Source organism: Podarcis muralis, chromosome 3 (assembly GCF_964188315.1).
Source record: "Podarcis muralis chromosome 3, rPodMur119.hap1.1, whole genome shotgun sequence".
In the NCBI taxonomy this organism is placed as follows: Eukaryota; Metazoa; Chordata; class Lepidosauria; order Squamata; family Lacertidae; genus Podarcis; species Podarcis muralis.
This window is the reverse complement of record NC_135657.1, coordinates 79,375,511-79,403,278: the sequence shown is the minus strand read 5'-3', so window position 1 is coordinate 79,403,278 and position 27,768 is coordinate 79,375,511. Positions and strand designations below refer to the sequence as shown.

The 27,768-nt window shown below is 45.2% G+C and overlaps 2 protein-coding genes across 8 annotated transcripts in view; one reads left to right on the top strand and one right to left on the bottom strand.

The window, feature by feature from the left end:
* Positions 1–217: 217 nt before the first annotated feature.
* On the bottom strand, positions 218–27,632 carry RARS2 (arginyl-tRNA synthetase 2, mitochondrial). Of its 4 annotated transcripts, none has more exons than XM_077926170.1 (20): positions 27,505–27,632; positions 26,862–26,935; positions 26,160–26,265; positions 23,971–24,054; positions 22,325–22,422; positions 21,227–21,282; positions 20,040–20,123; positions 19,027–19,103; positions 18,177–18,335; positions 17,858–17,964; positions 16,574–16,660; positions 15,262–15,322; positions 14,648–14,724; positions 12,300–12,424; positions 11,811–11,878; positions 11,614–11,723; positions 10,441–10,539; positions 9,371–9,445; positions 6,634–6,697; positions 218–771 (listed from the first exon to the last, which is right to left on the bottom strand). In XM_077926170.1, exons 1-20 carry the CDS (start codon positions 27,505–27,507, stop codon positions 685–687), a joined length of 1,701 nt encoding a protein of 566 aa, XP_077782296.1. In that variant the 5' UTR covers positions 27,508–27,632; the 3' UTR covers positions 218–684. The 4 variants fall into 4 exon arrangements, with proteins under 4 accessions (XP_077782296.1, XP_028578775.2, XP_077782297.1 ...); XM_028722942.2 differs by lacking the exon at positions 27,505–27,632 and adding an exon at positions 27,251–27,404; XM_077926171.1 differs by lacking the exons at positions 26,862–26,935; positions 27,505–27,632 and adding an exon at positions 27,251–27,423.
* ORC3 (origin recognition complex subunit 3) overlaps positions 27,528–27,768 on the top strand; it is a 35,545-nt gene continuing 35,304 nt past the window's right edge. For 2 of the 4 annotated variants that reach the window (XM_028722939.2, XM_028722938.2), the window contains exon 1: positions 27,534–27,651. In XM_028722939.2, coding sequence (XP_028578772.2) covers positions 27,628–27,651 — 24 coding nt within the window. In that variant the 5' untranslated portion in view covers positions 27,534–27,627. Of the gene's footprint in view, positions 27,652–27,768 lie in introns of all 4 variants that reach the window. The other 2 variants (XM_077926169.1, XM_077926168.1) reach the window with 2 other exon arrangements.

Here is a 27,768-nt window from a genome sequence, read left to right as displayed (position 1 = left end):
ATAAATCCTTTTTGTTCTACGCCATTAGTCTTAACACGGTAGTTCTTGTCCAGTTATGCAAGATGGATTGTACAGGGACATGAGGGCTGCTCCTAGACCTTCTCTGTGGCAGACTGCCCAACTCTGCTCTGCTTGAATCAATGTCCTATGAGTGGCTAGGCACTCACTTCATTTCTTGGCTCTGTTGGGCACTTAAAACAAAAAAGATGGAAAGGTCTTTAGATTTTAAGACTGCTTTATTGTGCACAGTGCACTGAACTTGCTGTAGCTGCATTTGCATTGCTGTGGGGTTTTTGTTTTGTTTGTTTGCATTTTACTGCGGTATTTGTTTTACAAGGGCAGCAACCTCCTCCCCACGACATATTTTGAAGAAAGGGGTGAGACTGAAAGGACTAGCTCTTCTCATAAGAATAATACAGACAAAATACAATGGGCAAAAGGGAATGGGATCTGTTCTTCAGTGGGTAATGCTGTGAGTGTCCAATGATCTCGTCTCTAGGTACTGCCAGACTGCAACTCCTTTAATCTCTGATCCATTGTCTGGGGTTGGCGAGAGTCCAAAGACATCATAAAAGTCCACACATTTCCCACCTCTGGTCCAGGCAATATAGAGGCAAGGACAGAATAACAGCTAGTCTTCAGCATTCCTATAGTTTAGAATACGCAGTGAAGGAGACCTTCTCTTTACATTTTATTGACAGGTGTGATTCCTAGAAGCTTCATTCCATTAGCCAGAACGGAGCGAACAGCCTGGAACAAACAGAGCCTTGCCTGGAAAAATAAAAGGTGGGGCAGAGGAGGACACGAATCAATTTTTATCCATAGCTCCCTTAAACAGAATGAATTCAGTAAATCTTGAATGTTTTGTGCATGTTCAACCATAGCAGAATTACAAACTACTAAAGAATAACAATAAATGTTAAGATGCCCACTTTGCACCAACAGCCGTTTCTTCCAGAGTTTAATCCTAGTAATGCAGAAAGTCTGCTATTATCTGTTTCACAGACACACACCTATATTGTATCCTTGTTCCCCATGCATAATGAGAAGTAGGTTGAACGCTATTTCAGCTGAACGTTACCTACCTCTCTGCAGTGAATGTATTTTTAGGGCAGCGAATACACTATGAACCGTATGATGTGAAGTACATATGCATGCACACACCCTGACGATGGAAATGCTGCATGGAAGACATGCTCGTGCATAGTGATGAAGTCTTAATCTAAAATTACAATACATGAAGCAGTTCTAATACACCTAGCTCAGCCTTCCCCAAGCTAGTGCCTTGCAGGTGTTTTGGACTATCGCTTCTATGCACCCCAGCCTGTACAGAAGGCTACTCCAGCCAGTGATCTACGCGGTCTATGACACCAGGAAGAAAAAAGTGAAAATACTTGTTTCAGGACAATTGCCTCTTGATGAAATACAAGGATATCCTACATCCTGCCTCGCCTACATCAGTAAATATACCAAAGGCAATGTGCTTTTATGTTTCACAAATAAAGGTGGACAGAAGGCTCTGGTGGGTGCTGTCAAGTTGAAGACAGATGAAGGGGAGAATTGACCACATATATTGGAGCAGTTTCTTTTCAGCACAGTTGCAAGAAATCTACCTGGTAGGTTAAATCTGCTCAAGTTTGTGATTAATTAATTTGCCCCGAGTAACAGTGCAAACGCTATTATGTGTCCACTCACGTCTTTTGAGTACAATGGGACGTACTGCCAGCAGTCGTGTGTAGTACTGCGGCCTAAACGGATTTATTTAGACTGCAACCTTATTTGGGAGTAAGTCCTACTGAGCTCACTGAAGCTTCTGAGTAGGTATATAAGGTTGCACTGTTAAGCCTGCAGCTGTATTTTTAGTTGATTAAGTAGCCAGAGCTTATTTTAAAATCGGGTAAACTCAATCATTAGTGCCACACGTTTTTTGTCTTAACGCTGTTTTGATTTGGTGCACTACCTTGGTGTGCTGCCAAAATAGGGAATAAAGACAAGCAGAAAATAGTCTTTTCCAACAAGGATTGGTAGAGTTTATTACCTCGCTAACCCCGTTTGTATCATGTAATTTTTACATTTTTCGCTTGTATTGTTTTATTGGTTTTGGTTGTTTGTTTAAGGTGTTATTTTGTTTTTGTTTTTAGGGGGAGGGTTCAGGGCTGCCGGGGAGTGGGCCCCAGCCCATAAAATGGCTGGGGCATGTTCCACAGGGCGGGATGCACTGGGACAACCGATCTCAGTGATCACGGGTAGGAGGAGGAGTTACGCTAAGACCAGACCCTATCATTACAGAGGAGGCAGGTTTAGTCGTTGTCTGAGGACTATCCCTGCCTCCGGGTCTGGTCCTGACCGGATGGATACTGGAATCAGCAAGGGATACCCACATGACCTGAAGGTGCTGCTGTGCAATGCCAGGTCAATGATTCATAAGACCACTGCCATCCATGACTTGATCATGGATGGAGGATTTGACCTGGCTTGTATAACAGAGACCTGGTTGGATGAAGCAGATGGGCCTGTCCTTGCCGCTGCTTGTCCACCAGGTTTCTCTTACGCACAGCAACCCAGGTCATGTGGGCGGGGAGGGGGGGTTGCAGTGATTTTTAGGAAGTCATTAGTTTGCACCAGGCGTCCTGTTGGGAAGACCCAGTTTTCTGAGTGCATGTTCTGGAAGTTGGGCAATAGGGGCAGTACAGGATTCCTTTTGGTGTACCGACCTCCCCGCTGCACCAAGGATTCCCTGCCCGAGCTGCTTCAGGTCGTGGCGGATGTTCTCCTGGAGACACCTAGCTTGGTCGTCCTAGGGGATTTTAACATCCATGCCGACACGACCTTACAAGGGGCCGCTCGGGACTTCGTGGAAAGCATGGCCTCCATGGGGCTGTCCCTGAATAAGTCTGGCCCAACCCATAGCCGTGGACATGCCTTGGACCTGGTGTTTACCTCTATGGATGTTGGTGATCTGACACTAAGTAAAAGCGAAACGAAAGAAGTGCCATGGTCAGATCACTTCCTGGTGCAACTGGACTTCTCTGCGACCCACCCCCTCTGCAGGGAGGTGGGACCAATTCGGATGGTCCGCCCCCGCCACTTAATGGATCCAAATGGTTTCCAGAGAGTGGTAGGGGATGCTTTATCCCATGTTGATGGCCTTTCAGCTGATTCCCTGGTGGCCCGCTGGAATGTGGAGTTAACCAGGGCTATTGACTGTTTGGCTCCGAAGCGCCCTCTCCGATTGCATGGAGCCCGGACAGCCCCGTGGTTTTCCACGGATCTGAGGGCAATGAAACAATCGTTGAGACGGCTAGAGCGCCGGTGGCGGAGAACTCATTCCGAATCTGACCGGACACAGGTTAGAGCTCAACGTCGAGCCTACCAAGTGGCGATAGCGACGGCGAAGAAGAATTTCTTCACCGCCTCTATTGCATCTGCAGAAAACAGCAGCAGGAGACTTTTTCAGGTGGTTCACAATTTAGCGGAACCACCTGCAACATCGGGGCCCAGTACGGGCCACATGTTCTCCTGCAATGATTTTGCAAAGTTTTTTGCAGATAAAATCGCTCAGATTCGGGAAGAAGTAGACTCCACCGTGGGAGCAGGGCCGGGGCGGGAGAGTGCTAGAGTTCTGTCTAGTCAAGTTGAGTGGGATCAATTCCAATCTGTTACCTCCGAGGATGTGGACAGGCTGCTTGGACGAGTGAAACCAACCACCTGTCTCCTGGATCCTTGCCCATCCTGGCTTATAAAAGCTAGCCGGGAAGGACTGGGCAATGGGCTTCGTGGGGTGGTGAATGCTTCCCTCCGTGAGGGAGCCTTCCCAGACCCGCTGAAAGAGGCGGTTATTAAACCGCTTCTTAAAAAACCATCTTTAGATGCGGCCACGATGGCCAACTATCGCCCAGTCTCAAATCTTCCATTCCTGGGCAAGGTGATTGAGCGAGCGGTTGCCAAACAACTCCAGGCACGCCTGGAAGAAGCGGACCATTTGGATCCCTTCCAGTCGGGATTCAGGCCTCATCATGGGACTGAAACTGCCTTGGTCGCACTGGTTGATGATCTCCGGCGGGCTAGGGACAAAGGTGAGAGCTGTTTCCTAGTTCTGCTGGATCTCTCAGCGGCGTTTGATACCATCGACCATAGCATCCTTCTGGACCGTCTTGAGGGGCTGGGAGCTGGGGGCACTGTTATACAGTGGTTCCGCTCCTTCCTCCTGGGCCGTGTTCAGAAAGTGGTGGTGGGGGATGAGTGTTCAGACCCCTGGGCTCTCACTTGTGGGGTGCCTCAGGGTTCTGTCCTCTCCCCCATGCTTTTCAACATTTACATGCAGCCGCTGGGAGAGATCATCAGGAGGTTTGGGCTGGGTGTTCATCAGTATGCGGATGATACCCAGCTCTACCTCTCTTTTAAATCAGAACCAGTGAAGGCGGTGAAGGTCCTGTGTGAGTGTCTGGAGGCGGTTGGAGGATGGATGGCGGCTAACAGATTGAGGTTGAATCCTGACAAGACAGAAGTACTGTTTTTGGGGGACAGGAGGCGGGCAGGTGTGGAGGATTCCCTGGTCCTGAATGGGGTAACTGTGCCCCTGAAGGACCAGGTGCGCAGCCTGGGAGTCATTTTGGACTCACAGCTGTCCATGGAGGCACAGGTCAAATCCGTGTCCAGGGCAGCTGTTTACCAGCTCCATCTGGTACGTAGGCTGAGACCCTATCTGCCTGCGGACTGTCTCGCCAGAGTGGTACATGCTCTGGTTATCTCCCGCTTGGACTACTGCAATGCACTCTACGTGGGGCTACCTTTGAAGGTGACTCGGAAACTACAACTAATCCAGAATGCGGCAGCTAGACTGGTGACTGGGAGCGGCCGCCGAGACCATATAACACCGGTCTTGAAAGACTTGCATTGGCTCCCAGTACGTTTCCGAGCACAATTCAAAGTGTTGGTGCTGACCTTTAAAGCCCTAAACGGCCTCGGTCCAGTATACCTGAAGGAGCGTCTCCACCCCCATCATTCTGCCCGGACGCTGAGATCCAGCGCCGAGGGCCTTCTGGCGGTTCCCTCATTGCGAGAAGCAAAGCTACAGGGAACCAGGCAGAGGGCCTTCTCGGTAGTGGCGCCCACCCTGTGGAACGCCCTTCCAGCAGATGTCAAAGTGATAAATAACTACCTGACATTCAAGAGACATCTTAAGGCAGCCCTGTTCAGGGAAGTTTTTAACATGTGATATTTTATTGTATTTTTGGTTTTTATGGAAGCCGCCCAGAGTGGCTGGGGAGGCCCAGCCAGATGGGCGGGGTATAAATAATAAATTATTATTATTATTATTATTATCTCAAAAGGAAAAACAAAACCACACCAAACCAAACCGCTTTTCACTCTGCCTCTGTTTAGAACAGTTCACATATCTATAGTATTGATAGTATTTTGAGTGGCACTATAAGGGGGGAAAGGGACGCGGGTGGCGCTGTGGGTAAAAGCCTCAGCACCTAGGGCTTGCCGATCGAAAGGTCGGCGGTTCGAATCCCCGCGGCGGGGTGCGCTCCCGTTGCTCGGTCCCAGCGCCTGCCAACCTAGCAGTTCGAAAGCACCACCGGGTGCAAGTAGATAAATAGGGACCGCTTACTAGCGGGAAGGTAAAAGGCGTTTCCGTGTGCGGCTCTGGCTCGCCAGAGCAGCGATGTCACGCTGGCCACGTGACCCGGAAGTGTCTCCGGACAGCGCTGGCCCCCAGCCTCTTGAGTGAGATGGGCGCACAACCCTAGAGTCTGTCAAGACTGGCCCGTATGGGCAGGGGTACCTTTACCTTATAAGGGGGGAAGTGGGTAGATTTATTGTCTCTGGCTACAAAAAGCCTGAGAAAGCTGAAGTCTAACCAAAATGGGAAAGATTCTCCACGCTAAGGAGAAGGCTTAAAGAAACACGTGGCAATTGCAGAAAATGGCTTATTTCAGAAATGTATCTCCTCACCCCCACAATTATTAGTATGGGGCAGGAAAACATTTTAAACTAAACTAAAAAAATTATGTACCGTATTTTTCGCTCTGTAAGACGCACTTTTTCCCTCCTAAAAAGGGGAAATATGTGTGTGTGTGTCTTATGGAGCGAATGCAGGCGGGAGGCTCTGCTCAGTGCTCCCTTTAAAGAGCCACGTGGAGCGTGACACGGCCTGTCAGTCCCTTCTCCCTCCTCGGGGAAAAGCCCCCAAGAGCTGCAAACACACTCCGTGCGCTCTTTAAAGGGAGCGTGGCTCTTGAGGGAGCCTTCCTCCCGCTGCCCAGGAGAGGCTGCGCTGCGATCTTGCTTGCTGTCCTGGCTTATGGGATAGCCGCGTGCAGCCTCTTCCGGGCAGGGAGAGCCTTCATTCCCTTCATATCCCATAAGCCAGGACAGCAAGAGGCTATCCCAGAAGCCAGATCCCTCTTGCTGTTCTGGCTTCTGGGATTCAGAATATTTTTTTTCTTGTTTTCCTCCTCCAAAAACTAGGTGCGTCTTATGGTCTGGTGCTCTTATAGAGCGAAAAATATAGTGCTTATTTGATATATACCCCACCCTTCAACAGACTGCCAGAATGTACTTCTTTGTATGTTACACATCTCACGAGCAATGCATTCTATTCAAATAGCATCTCTTCTACTTTACCTCTGCTAGTTCCGGAACACTGCCTTTCACAGGTAGCATTTTGTGAGCCACAGCTGCTAAGTGACTGAAACAGAAACAGTGATATGAAACAAACTCTTTAAAAGCTGCAACCCTCAGTACGCATCTAAATTTAGTGCCATTTGCTAGGGATGTCCAGTGAACCCAAGATTTGCATTGCATCTAGTGTTTTTAAACAACCCAATCTGTTTGGATCAGCTGTGTGTTATTCTGATTCAATTCCATTTTGGGGACCCAAATCTGATCCGTTGGATATGAAACTGTGTTTTATCCACCTCCCCATTCACTCTCATGGGGAAATCTATAAACTGCTATAACTTTATTTACTCCTCACATATAAGTGAATGACATTTGCAAGCAAATGACCCCTCGGAGTGGATTAAACCTACCAAATGGATCAGGCATCATGGAAATTAATGCATTTCCATGCAGGGAACCTTTGATGTTACTTTTTTTAAAAAGTGTGAAACTTTTTCATTCTCTGCCAGAATTGGATGCAAATTTCAAACCTAGTTGCTCCTACTTGAGAGGGATGAAGCCTGCCAAATTTCCAAGAGAGAGAGATAAAGCAGTTCTCCTGTAAAGGTGGAAGTAACCATTTTGGAGTGGAAAAATAGACATCACAATCCCTTCTTTCTTTCTTTTTGTGGAGGAAGCAATTAGTTTGAAAACTGGGTACATGAGGAAGGTCCCCTGGGTAAGAAACTTGTCAGAGTTCAAACATACAGATCCAGGGGCTATTCTGCTAGGTGATCTGACTTTTGCAAACCACCCCAATTTGCCTAACTCTGGCACTTGCATGCTGCTCTCGTAGCCCAAACTCAAGAGAAAACATGACCTAGGTATTTACTTCAACATCCCTCCCTCAAATCACGGTGGTTGGAGTCCACTGTGAAAATAATCTACTCTGTTTTAAAAGCTAGACCTGTCCATTCGAGCTCTGGGCATTTCCCCAGTCAGGTTGGTTTCTGTTTCTCTGAAAATAAAAGGGGTTGCGGGTGGGGGAAGGGATGAGCGTTTAATTAATGAATGGGAAAACGAAAGCAACAGAGTTGCTCAGAAGGTTGGGCACTCCCTGCACCATCACAATAGGCCTTGTCAATTGTGTGAAACCAACTTGGTGATGTGAAAGATCACCCCTATTTACCTTGCCATTCAGCTTTATTACCAATGAAATTTACTTAAGAGCAGGTTGAGTAACCACAGTTCTATAACACAAGGGTTACCAACAGAGAAACCACCACAGTTTGGATCCTTCTGCCAATGGAACAGTCATTTTCTGACCTCTTAAGATGAGCATTACGTGAGAAGCGACTCCTCCCATACCGGAAGAGTTTCTTCCGTTTGCACACATTTTCCTCAATACCTTTTTATAGCCCACTGGAATTTGATAATTTACTCACTATGTTTCTCATACTGTAATACGGAGGGAGCAGGAAGAACCTGTGGCTTCCCAGAGGTTGCTTGACTCCTAAAGCTCACATAAAGGTCCAGGCAGCATGGCTAATGGCCAGAGATGTTGGGAGTCCAGAAACATCTGGAAGGCCACAGGTTCCTCAGCCCTGATTTAATGCCGTCCCCAGGGCACTGCAATCCTTCACTGGAAGAACTATTGCCTTGCCACACTTGCACAGAAATGCACTCAAATAATACCACCAATACTTTTTTTTATTATTATACTTGTGGCTCTCTGAATCCACAAGGAATAATCAGCAGGCTTGGAAAAATCTTTGCCCTTGTTTTTAAAGGAGGGAAACCTTTGCTGAAGTAAAAACAAAAACAAACCCACAACTTTAGGAGGCACAAAACCGGGGTGGGAGCACCTCAACACAGCCACCATTGACTGAACATGCTCAGCGGCCATAAAATACTGTTTCAGGGAGGGAATAGGAAAACCAGACACTGGAGGAGCATTCTGGGAAATGGAAGGACACCACCACACATTTGTTTGCAGATCCCACAGTTATTACTTATACAATGGCACGAAACAATCACTAATGCATCGTTCTAGTCCTCCTGCGGAAGTTTTACACGAAGAGCCGGCTAATACTTGTGCAATATATTGAAGAGGCTTCTGCAGAGTCTTCCCCTCACCCCCATAAAAGCAAATAAGCTCGAAATGTCATGTACATTTCAATTCTGTTGACACTATGCACTGTTGGCCTCAGTCACTGGACTGAAATCAGCTCATGAGGTGCCTCGGGGCAAAATGTCTTTATCAGACTCAGATGATGGACTTAACAGACCATTAAAAGTAACTGGTTTTTCTAGTTGAGGCAGATTCAAATTCTATGAATATGTACAGGGTTTCCTGGACAGTGTGCCAGAAAGAAAGGGGTGGCTCATTAAGGCTGGGAAATGAAATAACACTTGACAGAAGGCCCATTTCAAAGTTTTCAAGCCTGATTCACAGAATGCATTCTCTTATGAGGCTTATTATTATTATTATTATTATTATTAATGGAAATGAAGTATTAACATGTGAAGCAATGCTCAAATGTTCAATCTAAAGAAGTTCATTCTTCAGTGAACTACAAGTTTAGGTTCTAAGTATAGATTTGGCTCTAAATAAAGCCTAAACTTCCTCCAGTTTGGAATGAGGGTCTGTGAATCTAATTACATCAAACTACTCCTTATCAAGCCTGATTTTTTATTTTATTTTTTAAGTAGGCTGAATTCTTGTCAAAGGGCAAGACGTTTCTCTCACCCACTCACCTACCTTAGTTTAAGGAGATAGGCAACAATATGCTTGGGCTGGAGATCTTGAGAAGACTTGTAAAGAATCTCATCATACCTGAAGAGAAATAAATAGAATAGCTGACACATACTTCAGAATCTGATCATAGCTAGGATACGCCCAGGTCACATCTATATTCCCATACTTATTCTCATTTAACACTAATGGAACACATGTGATTTTCTAAGCAATGTAGGTATATTAAAGGATGAGGTAGCCTGTGCCTGGAGTCTCACAATCTAATAGACATGATGTGCAGTCTGAGCAGTATAGTATAGTATAGTATAGTATAGTATAGTACAGTACCTTGGGTTACATATGCTTCAGATTACATATGCTTCAAGTTACACACTCCACTAACCCAGAAATAGTGTTTCAGGTTAAGAACTTTGCTTCAGGATAAGGACAGAAATCGGGCTCAGGCGGCACCAGGAGGCCCCATTAGCTAAAGTGGTGCTTCAGGTTAAGAACAGTTTCCGGTTAAGAACGGACCTCCTGAACGAATTAAGTACTTAACCCGAGGTACCACTGTATAGTATAGTATAGTATAGTATAGTATAGTATAGTATAGTATAGTATAGGTCCTTCTATCACTTTCCTATACTGGCCACCAAGCTATATCCCCCTGAGTTGGAGAGCGGTGTCTCTCTGAGGCCAATTTGCCTCTTTCTGATGTTATTTATGAATTGCCTCTCCAGTCAAAAATGCCTGAGGTTATATAAAATTTAAAAATATCTCCAAAACTTGGTTTGCAGTCACGGCAAATCACAAGTTAATCATGAGTCATCAAGGAAACCATGTCTTGTTTCTCACAGAAAAAAGTATGTTTTGTTTTCCAGCTGTTGGGTTTACACAAAACAGAAGGCCTTAATTAAACTAAAGTTTATATGCCAACAATAATTACTCCCGATTATGGCAGTAAAGAAATCATACTTAAGATGCTGGGCAGGGTTCACATATAACAAGAAGCTTTGGTTTAATAAAACAATGGAGCCATTGTATCTAATGGGACTTCAGCTCTCAATTAAGTTTGCAACTTATATTCTGAATACCTGAGAAGGTGCTGAATTAGCGAAATAGCCTGTGGATCTTGTAGGCATGCAGCGTTAATGTGAGACGCCTGATTGACTGCTCCACACATATCTTCTAAACTGGGTGGAGAAAAAGACAACAGAAATATTAAACATCCAAAACGTCTACGCAATTTTACTGAATGGAAAAGAGCCACATTGCCTTTTCATGAATATTTTCATTGTACTCAATGGAACAGTTTTGCTAAAACCAAACAAAAAGCACTTGAGGAGATTGGGAATCCTACATCCCAAGATTAAGAAACAGTGGCTGGGATCTAAATAAATTAATAATAATAATAATAAATTTTATTTTATTTATTTATTTTATTTATATCCCGCACTCCCCAGCCGAAGCCGGGCTCAGGGCGGCTAACAACAATAAAACAGTACAACAGTACAACACAACACAACACTCTAAAATCATTCATTATAAAATTAATTCAAGTCGAATCAATGGCAGCCATTGGGCCGGAGCTCCGCGAAGATTGCCGAAGGAGGGAGTCAGGCTGTGCCCTGGCCAAAGGCCTGGTGGAACAGCTCTGTCTTGCAGGCCCTGCGGAAAGATGTCAAGTCCCGCAGGGCCCTAGTCTCTTGTGACAGTGTTCCACCAGATCGGAGCCACAGCCGAAATAGCCCTGGCTCTAGTTGAGGCCAGCCTAACCTCTCTGTGGCCTGGGACCTTCAAGATGTTTTTATTTGAAGACCGTAAGTTTCTCTGTGGTACATACCAGGAGAGGCGGTCCCGTAGGTACGAGGGTCCTAGGCCATATAGGGCTTTAAAGGTTAAAACCAGCACCTTAAACCTGATCCTGTACTCCACCGGGAGCCAGTGCAGCTGGTATAGCACCGGGTGAATGTGATCTCGCAGCGAGGACCCTGTAAGGAGTCTCGCTGCAGCATTCTGCACCGGCTGGAGTTTCTGGGTCAGTCTCAAGGGCAGCCCTACGTAAAGCGAGTTACAATAATCCAGTCTGGAGGTGACCGTCGCATGGATCACAGTGGCTAGGTCAGGGCGAGAGAGGTAAGGAGCCAACTGCTTAGCTTGGCGGAGATGGAAAAGAGTTGTTTTAGTTGTGTCCAAGGCTTTGGGTTGGCCCCCTGAGGTTTTCTTGGAACAACAGACCCTGACCCATTTTCAACTGCACCTCTTACCTGTGCAGTCTGGCGTGTGTGTACTGCAGGAAGACACCAGTATCACCTCGGCTCTGGAGAATACGATCCCAGCTGAACTGATAATCAGATAATAGGAGGCCCCTGAAGTCCTGAAATGGTAAGTTATTCAAGCAGTTTGTAAACCCTGACAGCATCACTTTACATTTTCTCATGAAAGGATGACAGCATCAACAGACCTGAAGGATAAGTGCTGCGAGCCCAATCCTCTCAGCTGTCTCAAGAGGGTTGTCCAGTTCTTTGGTTGCTAAGTAGATAACAAAAGGGGAGGTGGGGAGAGTGTCAATGACTGCATTTCAATGTCACACTAAACTGTGGATTGGTGAAGCATATATGAGCCTAGCATTCTCCTGGGCTTGCAGATTCCTTGCGAACTCCCTTATGCTCCTCCTGCTTAAGTAGCAGAAGGAGTTCACAAGTTTTCACATCTGTTTTTGGTTAACTGCAGGCCACTGTGCCATCTGAACTGGCACACTGGTCAATGCCTATGGGGAATTTTAACAAGTCAGCTTAGAAACCAAGGTTTGAAGTTGTCTTGTTTGAAACTAATTGTAGCTAATGTTAAGCACCATTTGTTGGACTTGGAGGACACAACAAAAATGCTAAGGCCAGGCAGGCGTTTCCATTTGCACAAGCATTACGTTAATAAGAGAGACTGATCGGCTAACTTTTTGCAGAAGCACTTTGTTCTATCACCATGGAGCGAGCTTCGTCCAAAACATCGTCAAGGAAAACCACTTCTCCTTTCCGTGTCCTCATTCCTTGAACTCTTCCAAAGGGCACATGCTGGCACCTGCAGGAAGACAGGGGACCAGAAACTTCAGCTGTTTTATTTTATCACCTTAAAGGGAAAAAAGTGGCATTTTCCAAAGTGCATAAACTAAAAATGTTATTCCTTCTGAACAGAAATAATGTCAGCGTATTTTGGGATTCACAACTGTGCCCAGAAACAAATTACTTTGTAGTTCTTAATATCTGGGCACATGTACAAACATAAGGTGGAGGAGAAGGGAGATCATTCTTTCTGGCAAACATAAATGACTGAGCAATCAGAAGAAATCAACACTGAATTCCTCCAATAGGGCACCTTCAAAGCCTTAGTATGCCATGAAGGTGCATATATACAGTATACACACACACACACACACACACACACACACACACACACACATATATATATATGTGTGTGTGTGTGTGTGTGTTGCCATATATTTCAAAAATCAAAAATCTGGATAGAAAAGTTGTTGAGCTTTTACTAGCGACATGGACTGTATACCATATGTCCAGATTTCCCTGGGCATTTCAGCAATTTCTGCCTGGACGCTGCTTGTTGTTGTTGTTGTTGTTGTTTAGTCGTTTAGTCGTGTCCGACTCTTCGTGACCCCATGGACCAGAGCACGCCAGGCACCTCTGTCCTCCACTACCTCCCGCAGTTTGGTCAAACTCATGCTGGTAACCTCAAAAACACTATCCAACCATCTCGTCCTCTGTCGCCCCCTTCTCCTTGTGCCCTCCATCTTTCCCAGCATCAGTGTCTTCTCCAGGGAGTCTTCTCTTCTCATGAGGTGGCCAAAGTACTGGAGCCTCAGCTTCACGATCTGTCCTTCCAGTGAGCACTCAGGTCTGATTTCCTTAAGAATGGATGCATTTGATCTTCTTGCCGTCCATGGGACTCTCAAGAGTCTTCTCCAGCACCATAATTCAAAAGCATCAATTCTTCGGCGATCAGCCTTCTTTATGGTCCAGCTCTCACTTCCATACATCACTACTGGGAAGACCATGGCTTTAACTATACGGACCTTTGTTGGCAAGGTGACATCTCTACTTCTCAAGATGCTGTCTAGGCCTGTCATTGCCCTTCTCCCAAGAAGCAGGCGTCTTTTAATTTCGTGGCTGCTGTCACCATCTGCAGTGATCATGGCGCCCAAGAAAGTAAAATCTCTCACTGCCTCCATTTCTTCCCCTTCTATTTGCCAGGAGGTGATGGGACCAGTGGCCATGATCTTCGTTTTTTTGATGTTGAGCTTCAGACCATATTTTGCGCTCTCCTCTTTCACCCTCATTAAAAGGTTCTTTAATTCCTCCTCACTTTCTGCCATCAAGGTTGTGTCATCTGCATATCTGAGGTTGTTGATATTTCTTCCGGCAATCTTAATTCCAGCTTGGGATTCATCCAGCCCAGCCTTTCGCATGATGTATTCTGCATATAAATTAAATAAGCAGGGAGACAAAATACAGCCTTGTCGTACTCCTTTCCCAATTTTGAACCAATCAGTTGTTCCATATCCAGTTCTAACTGTAGCTTCTTGTCCCACATAGAGATTTCTCAGGAGACAGATGAGGTGATCAGGCACTCCCATTTCTTTAAGAACTTGCCATAGTTTGCTGTGGTCGACACAGTCAAAGGCTTTTGCATAGTCAATGAAGCAGAAGTATATGTCTTTCTGGAACTCTCTAGCTTTCTCCATAATCCAGCGCATGTTTGCAATTTGGTCTCTGGTTCCTCTGCCTCTTCTAAATCCAGCTTGTACTTCTGGGAGTTCTCGATCCACATACTGCTTGAGCCTTCCTTGTAGAATTTTAAGCATAACCTTGCTAGCGTGTGAAATGAGTGCAATTGTGCGGTAGTTGGAGCATTCTTTGGCACTGCCCTTCTTTGGGATTGGGATGTAGACTGATCTTCTCCAATCTTCTGGCCACTGCTGAGTTTTCCAAATTTGCTGGCATATTGAGTGTAGCACCTTAACAGCATCATCTTTTAAAATTTTAAATAGTTCAGCTGGAATACCATCACTTCCACTGGCCTTGTTATTTGCAGTGCTTTCTAAGGCCCATTTGACTTCACTTTCCAGGATGTCTGGCTCAAGGTCAGCAACCACACTACCTAGGGTGTACGAGGCATCCATTTCTTTCTGGTATAGTTCCTCTGCTTAACGCTGCTTAAGGGGGTTGAATATAGGACGTATGGCAACCCTGCTATAGATATATAGATATAGATAGGCAAGTACACATTTACCTTTCTGCCCATTGGTAACCCATTAATTTTAGTATCTGGAAGACCTGTTGAAAATGAGGGATCTGGCTTTTATCTGTCTTGGAGAAGGGGAAAAAAGAAAGAATCATTAAATGTACATTCAAACAGACACACAAGTGGAAATGTTCATATCCAAGGTGGGACAAATAATGGAGATAAAGCGAGGATGAAACTTGTGTATCTGAGAACATGATCTTCTAACTTAACCTTTGGAAAAGCACTCAGGTATGCGAACTCAAACTTGACGGAAAGATCCAGTCTTGAGACCACCACCCATCCCCAAAAAAGTGTCAGAAAAACTCCACCCTCACAACTTTGAAAGCTTGTCACCTTTTATTTGTTCAGGCTACAGAGATTCTGGGCAGTAGCCAATGGCGTCCCTCCATTGATGGAAAGCTCTGATCCAGCAGAAGCTTCCATCCCTGCCCTGCAAGCTAATCTCACCCCAGCACTATATCTACTTTCATTTATCTTTCCTTTTGCTGCTGTCAAAGTCAGTGGGGTTTGAGGGCCGAATCAGAATTATGTGTTTGACGGGCTGGGGAGCTAGCCAGCCCTGCTGTACACCCACCAGTCTGCAGGACAGCCAGACTTACCACATATATCATAGTGTCAGGATTCCTTTTTTCCACTCTGTCTATAGCAGCAGCAAGATCTCTGGAAAAGAAATACAAATACAGTCGTACCTCGGTAGTCGAACGGAATCCATTCCGGAAGTCCGTTCGACTTCCAAAACATCCGGAAACCAAAGCACGGCTTCTGATTGGCTTCTGGAAGCCACAGAAGCCCCGTCAGATGTTCAGCTTCCAAAAATAGTTCGCAAACCGGGACACTCACTTCTGGGTTTGTGGCGTTCGGGAGCCAAAATGTTCGAGAACTAAGCTGTTTGAAAACCAAGGTACGACTATAAGACCAAACAAAACTTTCCAAAATTAAACAAACTTTAACTTACCGTATTTTTCGCCCTATAGGACACACTTTTTCCCCTCCAAAAACGAAGGGGAAATGTGTGTGCATCCTATGAGGCGAATGCAGGCTCCTTGGCTTCAGCGATAGCAATGCGAAGCCTCCGAAGCCTGCACTCCGGAGGCTTCGCGTTGCTTTCGCTGAAGCCAGGAGAGTCTGCTCTTTGAGGCTGGCGGTGGGGGAAAGCAGCGCTTCCCCCCATCGCCAGTCCCACAAGCTGGGGGGGGGGCAGCTGGAATTCCCCCACCTCCTAGAAAAGCCCGCAGGAGCCGCGCAGCCTTTAAAGAGCGCACCGCTCTTGGGGGCTTTCCCCCAAGGAGGGAGAAGGGACTGACTGGCGGAGTCAGTCCCTTCTCTCTCCTGTGGGCTTTTGCAGGAGATGGGGGAATTCCGCCACCTCCCGCAAAAGCAGGGAGAAGGTCTTGGAGTAGTGTACAGGCTGCGTGCAGCCTGTCCGCTGGTCCCAGAGCTGCAGGGGGGGGATCATATTTTTCCCCTTGATTTCCCCCCCTGATAACTAGGTGCGCCCTATGGGCCGGTGCACCCTATACGGCGAAAAATACGGTAACTCATTGTTAATCCTTTTGTGATTATGATTTACCACTGGTCAATATTTTGTCATGTCCGTCTAACAGAGGATGAGGCTGGCTGCAACTCTATACTGAGAAGCATATCACCATGTAGGCTGGAGCCCCATTTAACTCAACAGGTCTTACTTTTAAGTAGATACGTATAGGATTGCTCTGTAATAGAATCAGAATGCTGGGCCATTTCTACGGCAGCACCTAGGTTATAGAACTTCTTCATTATTTTATTTCTTTCACAGAGCTTTTAGTATGGGTGACAGTTCTGGGTGGGTTTTGTTTTTCCCCCCAAATTCTTTTATGCTTTTATTGTATTAAAGTTACTGCTAAACAATCAGGCAAAAAGAGTAATACTTGCCTTGTTAGGTATAGCGAGGTTCCATCACTCCGCATCACAGCAGAACGGTCCTCCTTTTCCGACAGGTAAACTACCCCTGTTCCTTCTCTAGAAAAATGGAGAAACAGAAAACAATGAAGCAACCATATGAGATACACAGATGAATAGTCATAATCTCACAGCACACTTCTAACCATAGTGTACTCAAAAGTAAGTCCTCTTTAAATCAACGAGGCTTCCTCCTAGGTGCATGGGTTAGGACTGCAGCTTGTGATCACAATTCTACAATCACACTTATTTCTCAGTAATTCTCTCTCCCCCCACTATCCAGAATTAAGGTTCTTTTCAAACAAGGATGATTGGGGCAAGAGGGACAAAAAGAAGGCGATTACTCCCTTTCCTCAGCAACTTTACTGTACCCTCCAGCTCACTCTCACACCTCACTGATCACCTATATGGCAAATGTCTATGCTTCTCTCTCTACGAACCAGGCCAGATCCTGTACACCCCACACAAGAGAAGTATGGAGGGTGGTCACATGAGAATGGGCCTTTTCTACGGAATGCTATTCCCAGGGAGATATGCTTGGCGCACTCTGTCAGTTTTTAGGCACCAGGATGAGACTTTTCTGTTTACTCAGGTCTTCAATTAATTAATACTGCCCTCTGTGGTGGTGCTGATCTTTAGGACTTTGTTCTCATTAATTTGTTAGATGAGCATTCTATGCCTTTTGTATTGTTGGCTTTAAAAAAAACAAAATCTCTGGTTTTAAATTGTTTTTAGAAGCTGCATTTTTTATAAGAGACTGATAAATTAAATAAAAATAATAATGAATCCATCACGTTTACATTACCTTCACCCTTCCCATTCTCACCTGCCTGCAGACTGCCAACCCTAACAACCTAGAGTGAACTTTTCACTTTGTTATGAATATCAGTATCAATTCAATACATGGTCCTTCCCTGCACAAAGCACGGGTAGGGAAACTGAGGCCAGGGGCCAAATGCAGCCCTCTACACCTCTCCATCTGGCCCTCAAAACTCTCCCCAGGCCACATCCCTCTCTGGCCCTGTTTTGCTAACTGCTTGTGCCTGGCTAGAATGTGCTCTTGAACCATGATAACACCTTTTGCTTGTCTGGATGGAGGACACAGAGGGGTGTGTGAATGGGTGTAGAAATCAGCCTACTGTACAAAGGTAAAATTTACATTAGTTGTTCTGCCCCAAAAACCCAAAGTTCAGATAAGCAGGAGAGGTGAGGATGGCAGATGTTTCAAAAGCTGTAAACAGAAGAACCTGTTCGTACTGAGTTTTCTTAAGAAGTCCTTTCGCGTCCAGCATCTTTAAGACTTCTTGGCTTTTCTCCTGGTAGAATGATTCTCCAGAATATTCATCAAAGCACACGCCCAGGCGCTGAATGGCCCCACCAGGACAAAAGGAAAACAGTGTTACCATGAGACAAAGACGACCTTAATTTCTGTATGTGCGTCATTCTGAATCAAGGTGGCGAACTGAACTTTTGAAACCATAGTGATTTTGTGTGCTTCTTAGAATTCCCAAGCAATGCCAGATGTGAGGCTGTTAGTGATATATAAATACCGAAAAAAATGGACCCGAGTTAGCACCTTGTACATCCGGGCATAGTTGTCAATGCTAATGTCTCTAAAATGTTGCCACAATGACACGGCTTGTTCTTCACGTGCCTCCAATTTTCTAAAGAAATCTTGCGCCAGCTTTTTAATGTTTTCCTCCTCTTCTGATGCTTTATTGGCCTGTACATAAACCTAAAGGAAACGAGTGAAAAATATGGGTCAGTATTAACTCGGAGAACTCTCTCCAACTAGGAAAGGGACATAAGGCAGTGGTGAAGCACAGCTTTGTACAGAGATGGTCCCAAGTTCAATCCCTGGTGATCACGACTCGGTGCCAATGATCTCAGGAAGCAGGGAAATATATCTGGCATGAGACCTTGGAGAACTGCCATGCTAAAGGAATGAATGGTTCGAGTCAGTATAAAGCAAGCTTCAAGATAAAACAGAGTCTGAATTGTCCAACAAGGTTATCTAAAACACTGTCAAATAAACAGTACCACTATTAAAAAGCTATCAGATGCTTGTAGCATTCATTCCACACAGGTGCTGAGTTAAAAGAGGGCATGTCTGTGCTAGAGACTTGTTAATAGTCATTCCATCTTTCCAGAAACCCTAGTTATGTATGCCTCCCGAGGAATGGTGGTATAAAATTAAATAAACGTAATGTGAAAATAAACAGTATTTTAAGGCTCAATTACTTTTTTATAAATAAAATACTTATATACTGCAATTTCACTTAAAAATAAGCAGTGTACAACAAGCAAACGCACACATACACAATTCAAAAACCACATTTCATCTTCACTTTGGAGCATGCACTCTGATTAACCTCACTCTTTCAGATTCAAGCTCTTTCAGACTATTTAACTGTGGATTAACGTACCTCAAAAAGATGCTGCAAAGGATTAGATTTTAGTTTTTCTTCAGAGCCAAACTGCTGGAAGCCAGCTCCCAACAAACCTGTGTTATTGTAGCGAATACAGTATTTGTTAACAAAATAACTGCATGAACTGCAAATTAATGACACAGTATTTTTTGACTACTTTTCTGCCATAGACTCTTACCAAATATCAAGGGTAGAATAGCCAAGAGCATAGTGGTAGCCAGCACCTGTGTTGCACCTCACAATAAATCCCTATGTCACACTGCTGGTGGGAGGCCAGGTCACAGTGCTCCTCCTCACCAGCTACCACTGTACTATAGCAGAGATCCTCAGGCTTAGAGTTTGAATACAGTTGTACCTTGGAAGTCGAACAGAATCTGTTCCGGAAGTCCATTCGACTTCCATAATGTTTGGAAACCAAAGCACAGCTTCTGATTGGCTGCAGGAAGATCCTGCAGCCAATTGGAAGCCCCGCCAGACATTTGGCTTCCAAAAATAGTTCACCGCAAACTGCAACACTCACTTCTGGGTTTGCGGAGTTCGGGAGCCAAAATGTTCAAGAATTAAGCTGTTTGAAAACCAAGGTACAGATGTATAACCTTCCAGGACTCTCTTTCAGGCTCCTAGAACTCTCTCCCAAGGCCACATCCCTCACTGCTCCTGCTCTAAAACCTCCTTTCAGGTGTTTTTTGTTTGTTTGTTTTGTGTTTTCCAAGATGGAACATGTCCCTGGACTGCTCCAGTGCCTTTTTCCTGCCTGACTAGAGGCTGGAGGTTTGTGAATGTAAAATCTTCCGAATTTTTGCATGGCTGGAATACAGCCTATTGTGTCAAGTGAAGCGCCATGTTCATGGCTCCACTGACTTTTGCCTCTGGCTCTCACCAAGACTGGCATGCGCCTGCCCACTCCCGCAAAGGTTGCCCACAAGGGAATGCAACACATGAACTGAAAAGGGTTCCCCACCCCTGCACTATACATATCCTGAATGAGAAAAGGGGGGAGAATTACTTACCAAACTGCATGCCCCAATCTCCAAGGTAATTTACTCTTGTAACATGATGTCCCGTTGCTTCTTTGATATTTGCTATGAAATTTCCTGAAAACAGAACGTGACAATTATTGATCCCTGCAGCACACTTCATCCCCAAACATTCAGTTATATGTAACCCACATTCTGCTTTTCTCCGTGACAGGCAACAAAAATAATGACTCTATAAGGACAGTTTCCTGCTGGATCTCTAAATAGTCTGAATGCGCTGTTCCAGAAACACTATTTCTTCTACACATTTAATTCAATGTTAAAAGAGCCTCCCTATTTTCATTGTGTTCCATTCATCCCAGAAACACAGTAACTTGACGCCTCTAATCTGTGTAAATGTTATTACTCCCATGTTACAAGTAGGTAAAAAAGGCACAAAGAGGTTAAACTTGGAAGGCAATGAACATAACAGCTGAAAGAGAATCTCAAGCATGCCATCCTTGTGCAGCAACGGTTTCTCATTAAACATGCAATCTCAGTGTGATCTCACTGGACTCCATCCAGAGTTGCAATTCTTCCCTAGCTGCACTCAAAAGGAGGTCATGTATCCGTATCTCGAAGTTGTGACCCACCTGTTACTGCATCCTCTGTGAATTTGTCCCCTCCCCTGTTTTGCGTATGGGAACTCAAAGCTGGGAAAAGTCATTCTAATTCAGCCTATTCCCCACATGATACAGAAATTCTCTCTGGTCTAGGTCACAACGTTTTTTTTAGGATAAATGTCTTAACTTGTTTTGTTAAGTGCCTGTCTCAATCCTGACTTGACTGACTTTTCCTACGGCTGACCTTTGATTTCGCTATTGCAGAGAGACTCAAATTCCTTATGAATGCCTACATTACAAAGGGAGAGAACCGCATAGTGCAACATCAGGATTATTGATTAATTGATTGCCTATTACCTGTCTCAAGGCAATTCATAAGCAGACCATTAAAAGAGCTAAGAAGTGCTTACAATTATACACACCCACCCACCCCGAAGATAGGTTTAAACAAAATTAACACCCACATCATATAAGCCAGAGCAGTGTTGGGAGCCTATTATGGTGCCAAAGGCAAACCATCCATACTGTGACACCACAAGTTGGGAGGATGGGGTGGAAACACCCCCGGCAAGCAGGCCAGCCACATGAGCATAGAACATAGAGCATCAGCTACCTTACCTATTATTGTAGAGCGCAAATGACCCACGTGAAACTTCTTTGCAATGTTGGGTGAACTGCAAGAAACAACAACAGTTACCATTTGAAGTTTCTTTTCCCCCTTGTCCGCCAAAGGCGTATGTGCAGACACACATGCTCAGTCCTCACGGCACCATCTCCCAAACAAAACGGTTTCAATGTTTACCCCACACAATGAAAAATGAAAATACAACTGGCATGGTAATACCCAAAAACAACCTATTAAAGTAAAAGCAAAGCCACAGAGTAGGATCCTGAGAGAAAACCCCATTCCAAAATGCACTGGCAGCTTTTTTGTTACTCGAGAACTAAATGTACTTTAGCAGTTCCCTTTGCACGACAGACTTCTTATGCGTGTGACAGAACTTCCCCTTCCTCTCCTGCCACCTGCAGCTCCCCACACAGCCTCAAAATGTGCTCCAGAGAGTTGGGGGACCCACAAGAGCATATTTTAGAGACACACAAAGGGAGGAGAGGAAGAATTCTCACTGTGCAAATAGAAAACTGATAGCACTGCAATGGCTACAACCCATTACCTTCAGAGATTTATATGCTAATCCATAGCTCATTCATATACTCTTCATGCGCGTATTCTTTCATATATTTTACTGAATGGGAAAAGGTTAGTGTCATAGCTGAGTTGAGAGGAAGGGAGGATGTAGCAGGTATGCTACAGGAGAGTGTTTAATATGTTTGAAAACCTGTAAGCATGGAAGCACACAATCCCCTAATAGAATTTAAACTATCAGCTGTCATCTTTGATGCGGTAAGACCACCAAGCTACCAGTCTACATAGATCAAGCTAGATATTTCCCAGGCCACAGTGGGACACAAACCAGAGCAGTCACTTTGGAGAAAGGAGCAAGAAGATGACTAAAAAAACTGAGTCAAGCATCATAGTGCATGGAAACGAAAGAAGCAAACAAAACCAGACTCAGTCCAATGAATCTATGTTGATCCATAGCCAAATATATTTGTGTAACCAGACTGCAGACTCCCAAGGCATTTTAGAAATATGCTTCAAAATAAGCTGTAATCTGCATTGAGTAAACATGTGCATGATTGTGCCTATGAACTCACCTAAACTCAATCAGAATTTTTCTTTTTGGCAATCCTGAGAAAAGTTCACTCTTTATCCCATACTTGGAGCCATCCTCAAACACTTGCTGCAACACTGTCTTGGAAGGCAAAATATGTATACAAAGAAAGGCATTCATCAATAATAAATAATTTCAGAAACAGGTTGATATCCCTTTCACAAAAAAAGCAATCAGTTCCACCTGAAAGTAAACTTCAAGCATGTTAAAACTATAAACCATCAAGCACACATCTCCCACTTACAGGTCTAACCTCAACAGCAGCTACCTTCAGAACTTCAACTCACCACTTGACACTAGGACTGTCAAACTGTCCTTTTCCTGCCATTTGTCTCCCCTCATGTATCGTCTTCTTGGCTTGTAAGCCCGAGGTTTGCATCAATTTAGTAGGATTGATGTGGGGTGCTTTGGAAGACAATACTTGTCTGAAAATGGAATCCAGGCCCAATTGCTGCACCAACCCCAGGCTGGGAAAGTGTCGTCCTGCCCCTGGCCAGCAGTCTCAACAGGGCTGTGCATGTGGCTGAGACCCTGCTGTTCTGTAAAGCTCTGCTGGGCAGTAGCCAAGTTAAGATCACACGCTTACCTTGGAACTCGATGGGCCATACTTTCAAGCAGACACATACAGGATTGCACAATAAAAGGAGCGGTTGGTTCTCACTTGAGAAGTGTTTCACCGAGTGTGTGATCCGCTACCCAGAGAACTGCTGATTCTCAGAATTTTACCACACCCCTATCTATACTAAAGCTTTGCTTTGAAATCAAGCCTGCTCATTTTAAGAGGCCAGAGCTCCAGCAGCTTTGAATCTCCAAGCATCTGTGACACCACACAATGCTATCAAATATCTGTGGTGGGCTTGGAAGATTGGCAGCAGCCAGAGCTTACTTCGGATTCTGCCTTCCAGTTTAGTTTCCTGTGCCCTCCCTTGGTGAACTGGGAAAGGCAGTTTGTTTTGCAGCATATTTCAGTGCTGCGGGCATTAAACACCTCATTCAAATAAACGCTAACTAAATTTCTGTTTCCCCAGCTTTTAGCTTAGTAAAATGAAAACCAAATGGACTGTTGTGGTTTTAAGTTTGCTGTGTTAGTTGTATGCTTCACTCCCCACCCCCATTTTTATTGTATTTCAGTTGTTTTTATTTTGTTACCTGCCTTGGAACAAACATTTGTGTAAATAAAGACTGTAACTGTCAACATACAAGGTATTTAGCCCCATTGAAAATAATAATAAAAATTTACATTTATATCCCAACTTTCCTCAAGGAAAGTTGTATGTTGTATGTTGACGGCTACAGTCTTTATTTACACAAATGTTCTCCTCATTTTATCCTCACAACAACCTTGTGAAGTAGGCTAAGCTGAAGGTACAGTGATTGACCCAAAATTACCAAGTGAGCTTCATGGCTGAGTGGGGATTAGAACTCTGGTCTCCCAGGTCTTAGATCAACACTAACTGCTACACCACACTGTCTCTCATAATGGGACTTACTTCTAAGAATACATGTATACGTTTACAATCTATATGCTCTAGAGTAGTATCCACACAGCAACCATAAGACTTGACTTAGATTCCCCCCCCCCATTTATATCCAATAGCATTTTCACTGCTTATATATATTGGGTCTTACCTTTGCTAATAACTCTCGATTTATTGTGAAGTTTACCGTTCCTTCACCTGCGCTGATTTCACTCACCACTGGATCACATTTTAACTAAAATGAAAACACATTGACAACAGTGGATTACACAATCAATGAGTGGCACAGCTGACGCTGCTTTGTTATCAGTATTATCCCATACAGGTAGATCTTAATTCTATTTTGAGAGATTTCAGAACTACTTTATGTTGTCTTTCACAGCTGCTGAATGATGAGAATGGCATGTCCTTTACACAATTAACACTGCGAACACTACCAGCAGATGGTGCTTTTTAGCACCCATTACATGTCATTTGCTAATGAGCCTTACAATTAAAAGTTTAGACTTCCAACCCGACATAGAATTTGTATAAGTTGCTTAAGCTATACAGTACGTTTAAACATGTAACACACACACACACTTAACAGCTTAGGGCCCCCACAGTTAACACACACAGTACAAGAATGTTCAGGAGTAGAGCATTAGTAAAGCGACTGCTTTCCAGATTACAATTTTATATAGAAATTGGTGATCTTAAAACCTTTGTAGAGCGCCGTCCAGAAGACAGTCACTGATGTTAACATGGAGGAGGCAGAGATAATCTGAGGTGCATGACTTGTGGGGCTGCAGTATCCAACACCTGATCATTTGCAACCTACAAAGGTGAAGGCAAGCAACCATTTTCCTGCCCACTCCCCATATGTGCAGTAGAAGCACAGGGAGGAAAAGAGAACACAGGAATCAGCCTTTAGGCCAGAGGTTTCCTACCTTTTTGAGTCCATGGCTCCGTTGACCAACTATATTCTTTCTGCGGCACCCCAGTGGGGCTCAGGAGCCCTGTTATGTCACCCCTTGCCTGCAGAGCTGGCAGCCTCTCACCCTTTTTCGAACACTCTCCCTTGTGGAGTGTTCCGTCAGTCTCCTCTCCTCTCTCTTCTCCTCGGGAGTCCGCCAGGCAGCCGCTGCTGCTACTGCCCCTGCCCCAAAGAGAGGTGCCTCCTCACACTGCCCCACAGCCACCTGGGACTTGTCTGTCCAGACTCCATTCCCAACAGCAAGGACTGGATGACTGGACTCCCTCGCCCGCTTACTCCAAGGCCACCTCAGCTCCTGACAACCAGCACCCCCTGACCTGCCCCAGAGGCACCATTCGCCTGGGGAGCTTATAGCCAGAGCTGCTGCAACAAACAGCCGTGCAAGCCTTTGGGAGGCAGAGAAGTGAGAGGGCATCAAAGGAGGGGGGGGCAAGGAAAGAAGGATGAATGCCAGTGTTGCCTGCAGCACTCCTGACCATCATTCAAGGCACCCCAGGGTGCCTCGGCACACTGGTTGAAAACCACTGCTTTAGGCTATATCAGGGACGAACAACCTCTGTGCCTGTTTAACCATTATGTCTATGCTATATAAATAATCCCAGTCTCTACCTTCTATGCATTCACATACCTATGATTTATTTATTTTGGTTTTATGTCTGCTTTTGTTCAACCGTGATCTATAGCTGCATATGGACTTACTAATGGTAAACGGCGTTTACCATTAGGTCCAGTCATGACTCGGAAGCTGTACGCCGGCTCCCTCGGCCAATAAAGCGAGATGAGTGCCGCAACCCCAGAGTCGGTCATGACTGGACCTAATGGTCAGGGGTCCCTTACCTTTATACAGTGGTACCTCAGGTTAAGTACTTAATTCGTTCCGGAGGTCTGTACTTAACCTGAAACTGTTCTTATCCTGAAGCACCACTTTAGCTAATGGGGCCTCCTGCTGCTGCCGCACCGCCACAGGACGATTTCTGTTCTCATCCTGAAGCAAAGTTCTTAACCCGAAGTAATATTTCTGGGTTAGCGGAGTCTGTAACCTGAAGCGTATGTAACCTGAAGCGTATGTAACCCGAGGTACCACTGTATTGTCATTAGATCCTGTTTTGGTAATACTATATTGTACAGGATTTTGTATAGCCTTTTGTGGGGAAATTAATACAAATTGCTTTTTTTAAAAAAAGAAAACCTTAGGCCCACCAGATGGTTGGACTCCACCTCCCATCAGCCCCGGTCTGTATGGTGAGGAATGATGGATGTTGTTATGTAGCAACATTTGAAGGACCACAAGCTTCCCACCCTGGGGCTATGCTGCCCTGTTTTTAATTGAATAAACACATTACAGTAAGTAGATCTCCGCATACCTTCTTTGCCAGCTTCTGGGCTTCAAGCTGAATATCTGACTTTGAGTAATTGCTGGAGCTAGCATCCAGCACAGAACTCACAGAGAGTTGGAAATCACACGCCTGCCTAGGGGATGAATAAAAAGAAGCAAGAAATTAAGGGGGGAAGCTTTTATTTTATTACTGCATTCTGGCATAAAGACCTTTATTTATTTGCACACTTTACAATACAATTACCAAACACAGGGAGTGGTCTTCCAAGACAAATACACGTACAGATGTTAGGCATTGTATGCCACCATCCACATGGTATCCAAGAAAACTTGGAAAACCTTTTACATTACAGATTCAGCTCACATCTACAAGCTATACATTAATCTAAAGCATTAAGATAATTTCTCCATAGTGGCTGCTGCAACTGTGATGAAAGGGAGAATAATGTGCTAGTGTTAATAAATGATAAATTGAGACCATACGGAGTCAAACCCGTCTTTGTCATTCCTCTTATCACCCTTTGTATCAAAATAGCTAATGTTTATTTGTACTGGATTTCTTTTGAATACTAAAAGAATTATAACAATTCTATTTAAAAATTCCTAAATTATAAACAATGGCTAACTGAAATATTAGCAGCATCCTGACTTTTAGTCATCATCTTGTCTTACCATGGCAAAGAGATTTTAAGAAATTAAAATAATTAGAATATAAATTAGAAATAACTACCCTTTTCTTGACACTGGAACAGCATATATTGACTTAATCAAGTTTTCTGGCGGCGTCTCCAGAATATGTGAAAGCTAGATTGAAAACAAATGATCCGTATTAGTTAGGACAAAGTCAAGGCGCACGACTTCTGAGACCAAGTGTCCCGCCCCCCAACTTGTCCATCTTTCACCAGAGTGTGTGTGTGTGTGGGGGGGGGGGGAGTTAGCGAGCTGCTACCCTTATAGCTAACTGCTCTCTGCAGTCAATCTTATGCAACCGCTGCATTCTTCCATCCCAGCAACCTTTCCAGGAACACTGTAGCAAGGAGGAACCAGGAACCAAGGCGAGGAGCCGGGGCAGGGCGAAAGCCGACACCCCCTGGCTGCAGAATGAAGGGGGAGTGGTACCTGAGCAGCAATGCTCCTCCGAAATCGACACGCCGCCATAGCGCGCCCTCCACCCGCTGCCGTGGACGCGGCTCTTGGGAGGGGGAGGAGCCACTCGGCTCCCGCCGCCAATCGGATTGTACCACTTTCTGTCCGGCAGGGCAGGCGCGAAAGATTCGTCCCCGCCCCCTCCCTTCCTCTCTATCTCTAGCCCGGCTATGGCGGAGTGAGGGAGTCACATGACTGGGAGGGGCACAAACCAGACCGGCTCGTACCATTCTCAGAGAGAGGGGGGAAAGGAAGACTACAAATCAGGTCCCGGAAGTGGCGGGAAGGGAGGCTCGAGTCCCGTTCGTGGAGTTTGGCCGCTGCATGTTGAGCGGGCTGGAGCCGCAGCTATGAGCACGTGCTCAGTCTCCAAGGTGAGTCAGGAGGAGGAGGGTGCGCCGCCCCGCCCGCCCTCCGCTTCAAAGAAGCCCCCCCACCCCACCCGCGCGCGCCTGGCTATCGCGTTGCCACGCGGAGGGTTCGCTGAGCCC

Bases quoted from the DNA above. Each gene is read 5' to 3' on its own strand.
- RARS2 (XM_028722942.2), bottom strand. From the start codon at position 27,289: ATGGCGGCGTGTCGATTTCGGAGGAGCATTGCTGCTCAG. The intron at 19,104-20,039 runs GTAAGTAATTCT...ACAATAACACAG, and splicing joins AGATTGGGGCATGCAGTTTG to GTTTGTTGGGAGCTGGCTTC. The intron at 16,661-17,857 runs GTACGAACAGGT...CCATTTTTCTAG, and splicing joins GGACTTCTTAAGAAAACTCA to AGAAGGAACAGGGGTAGTTT.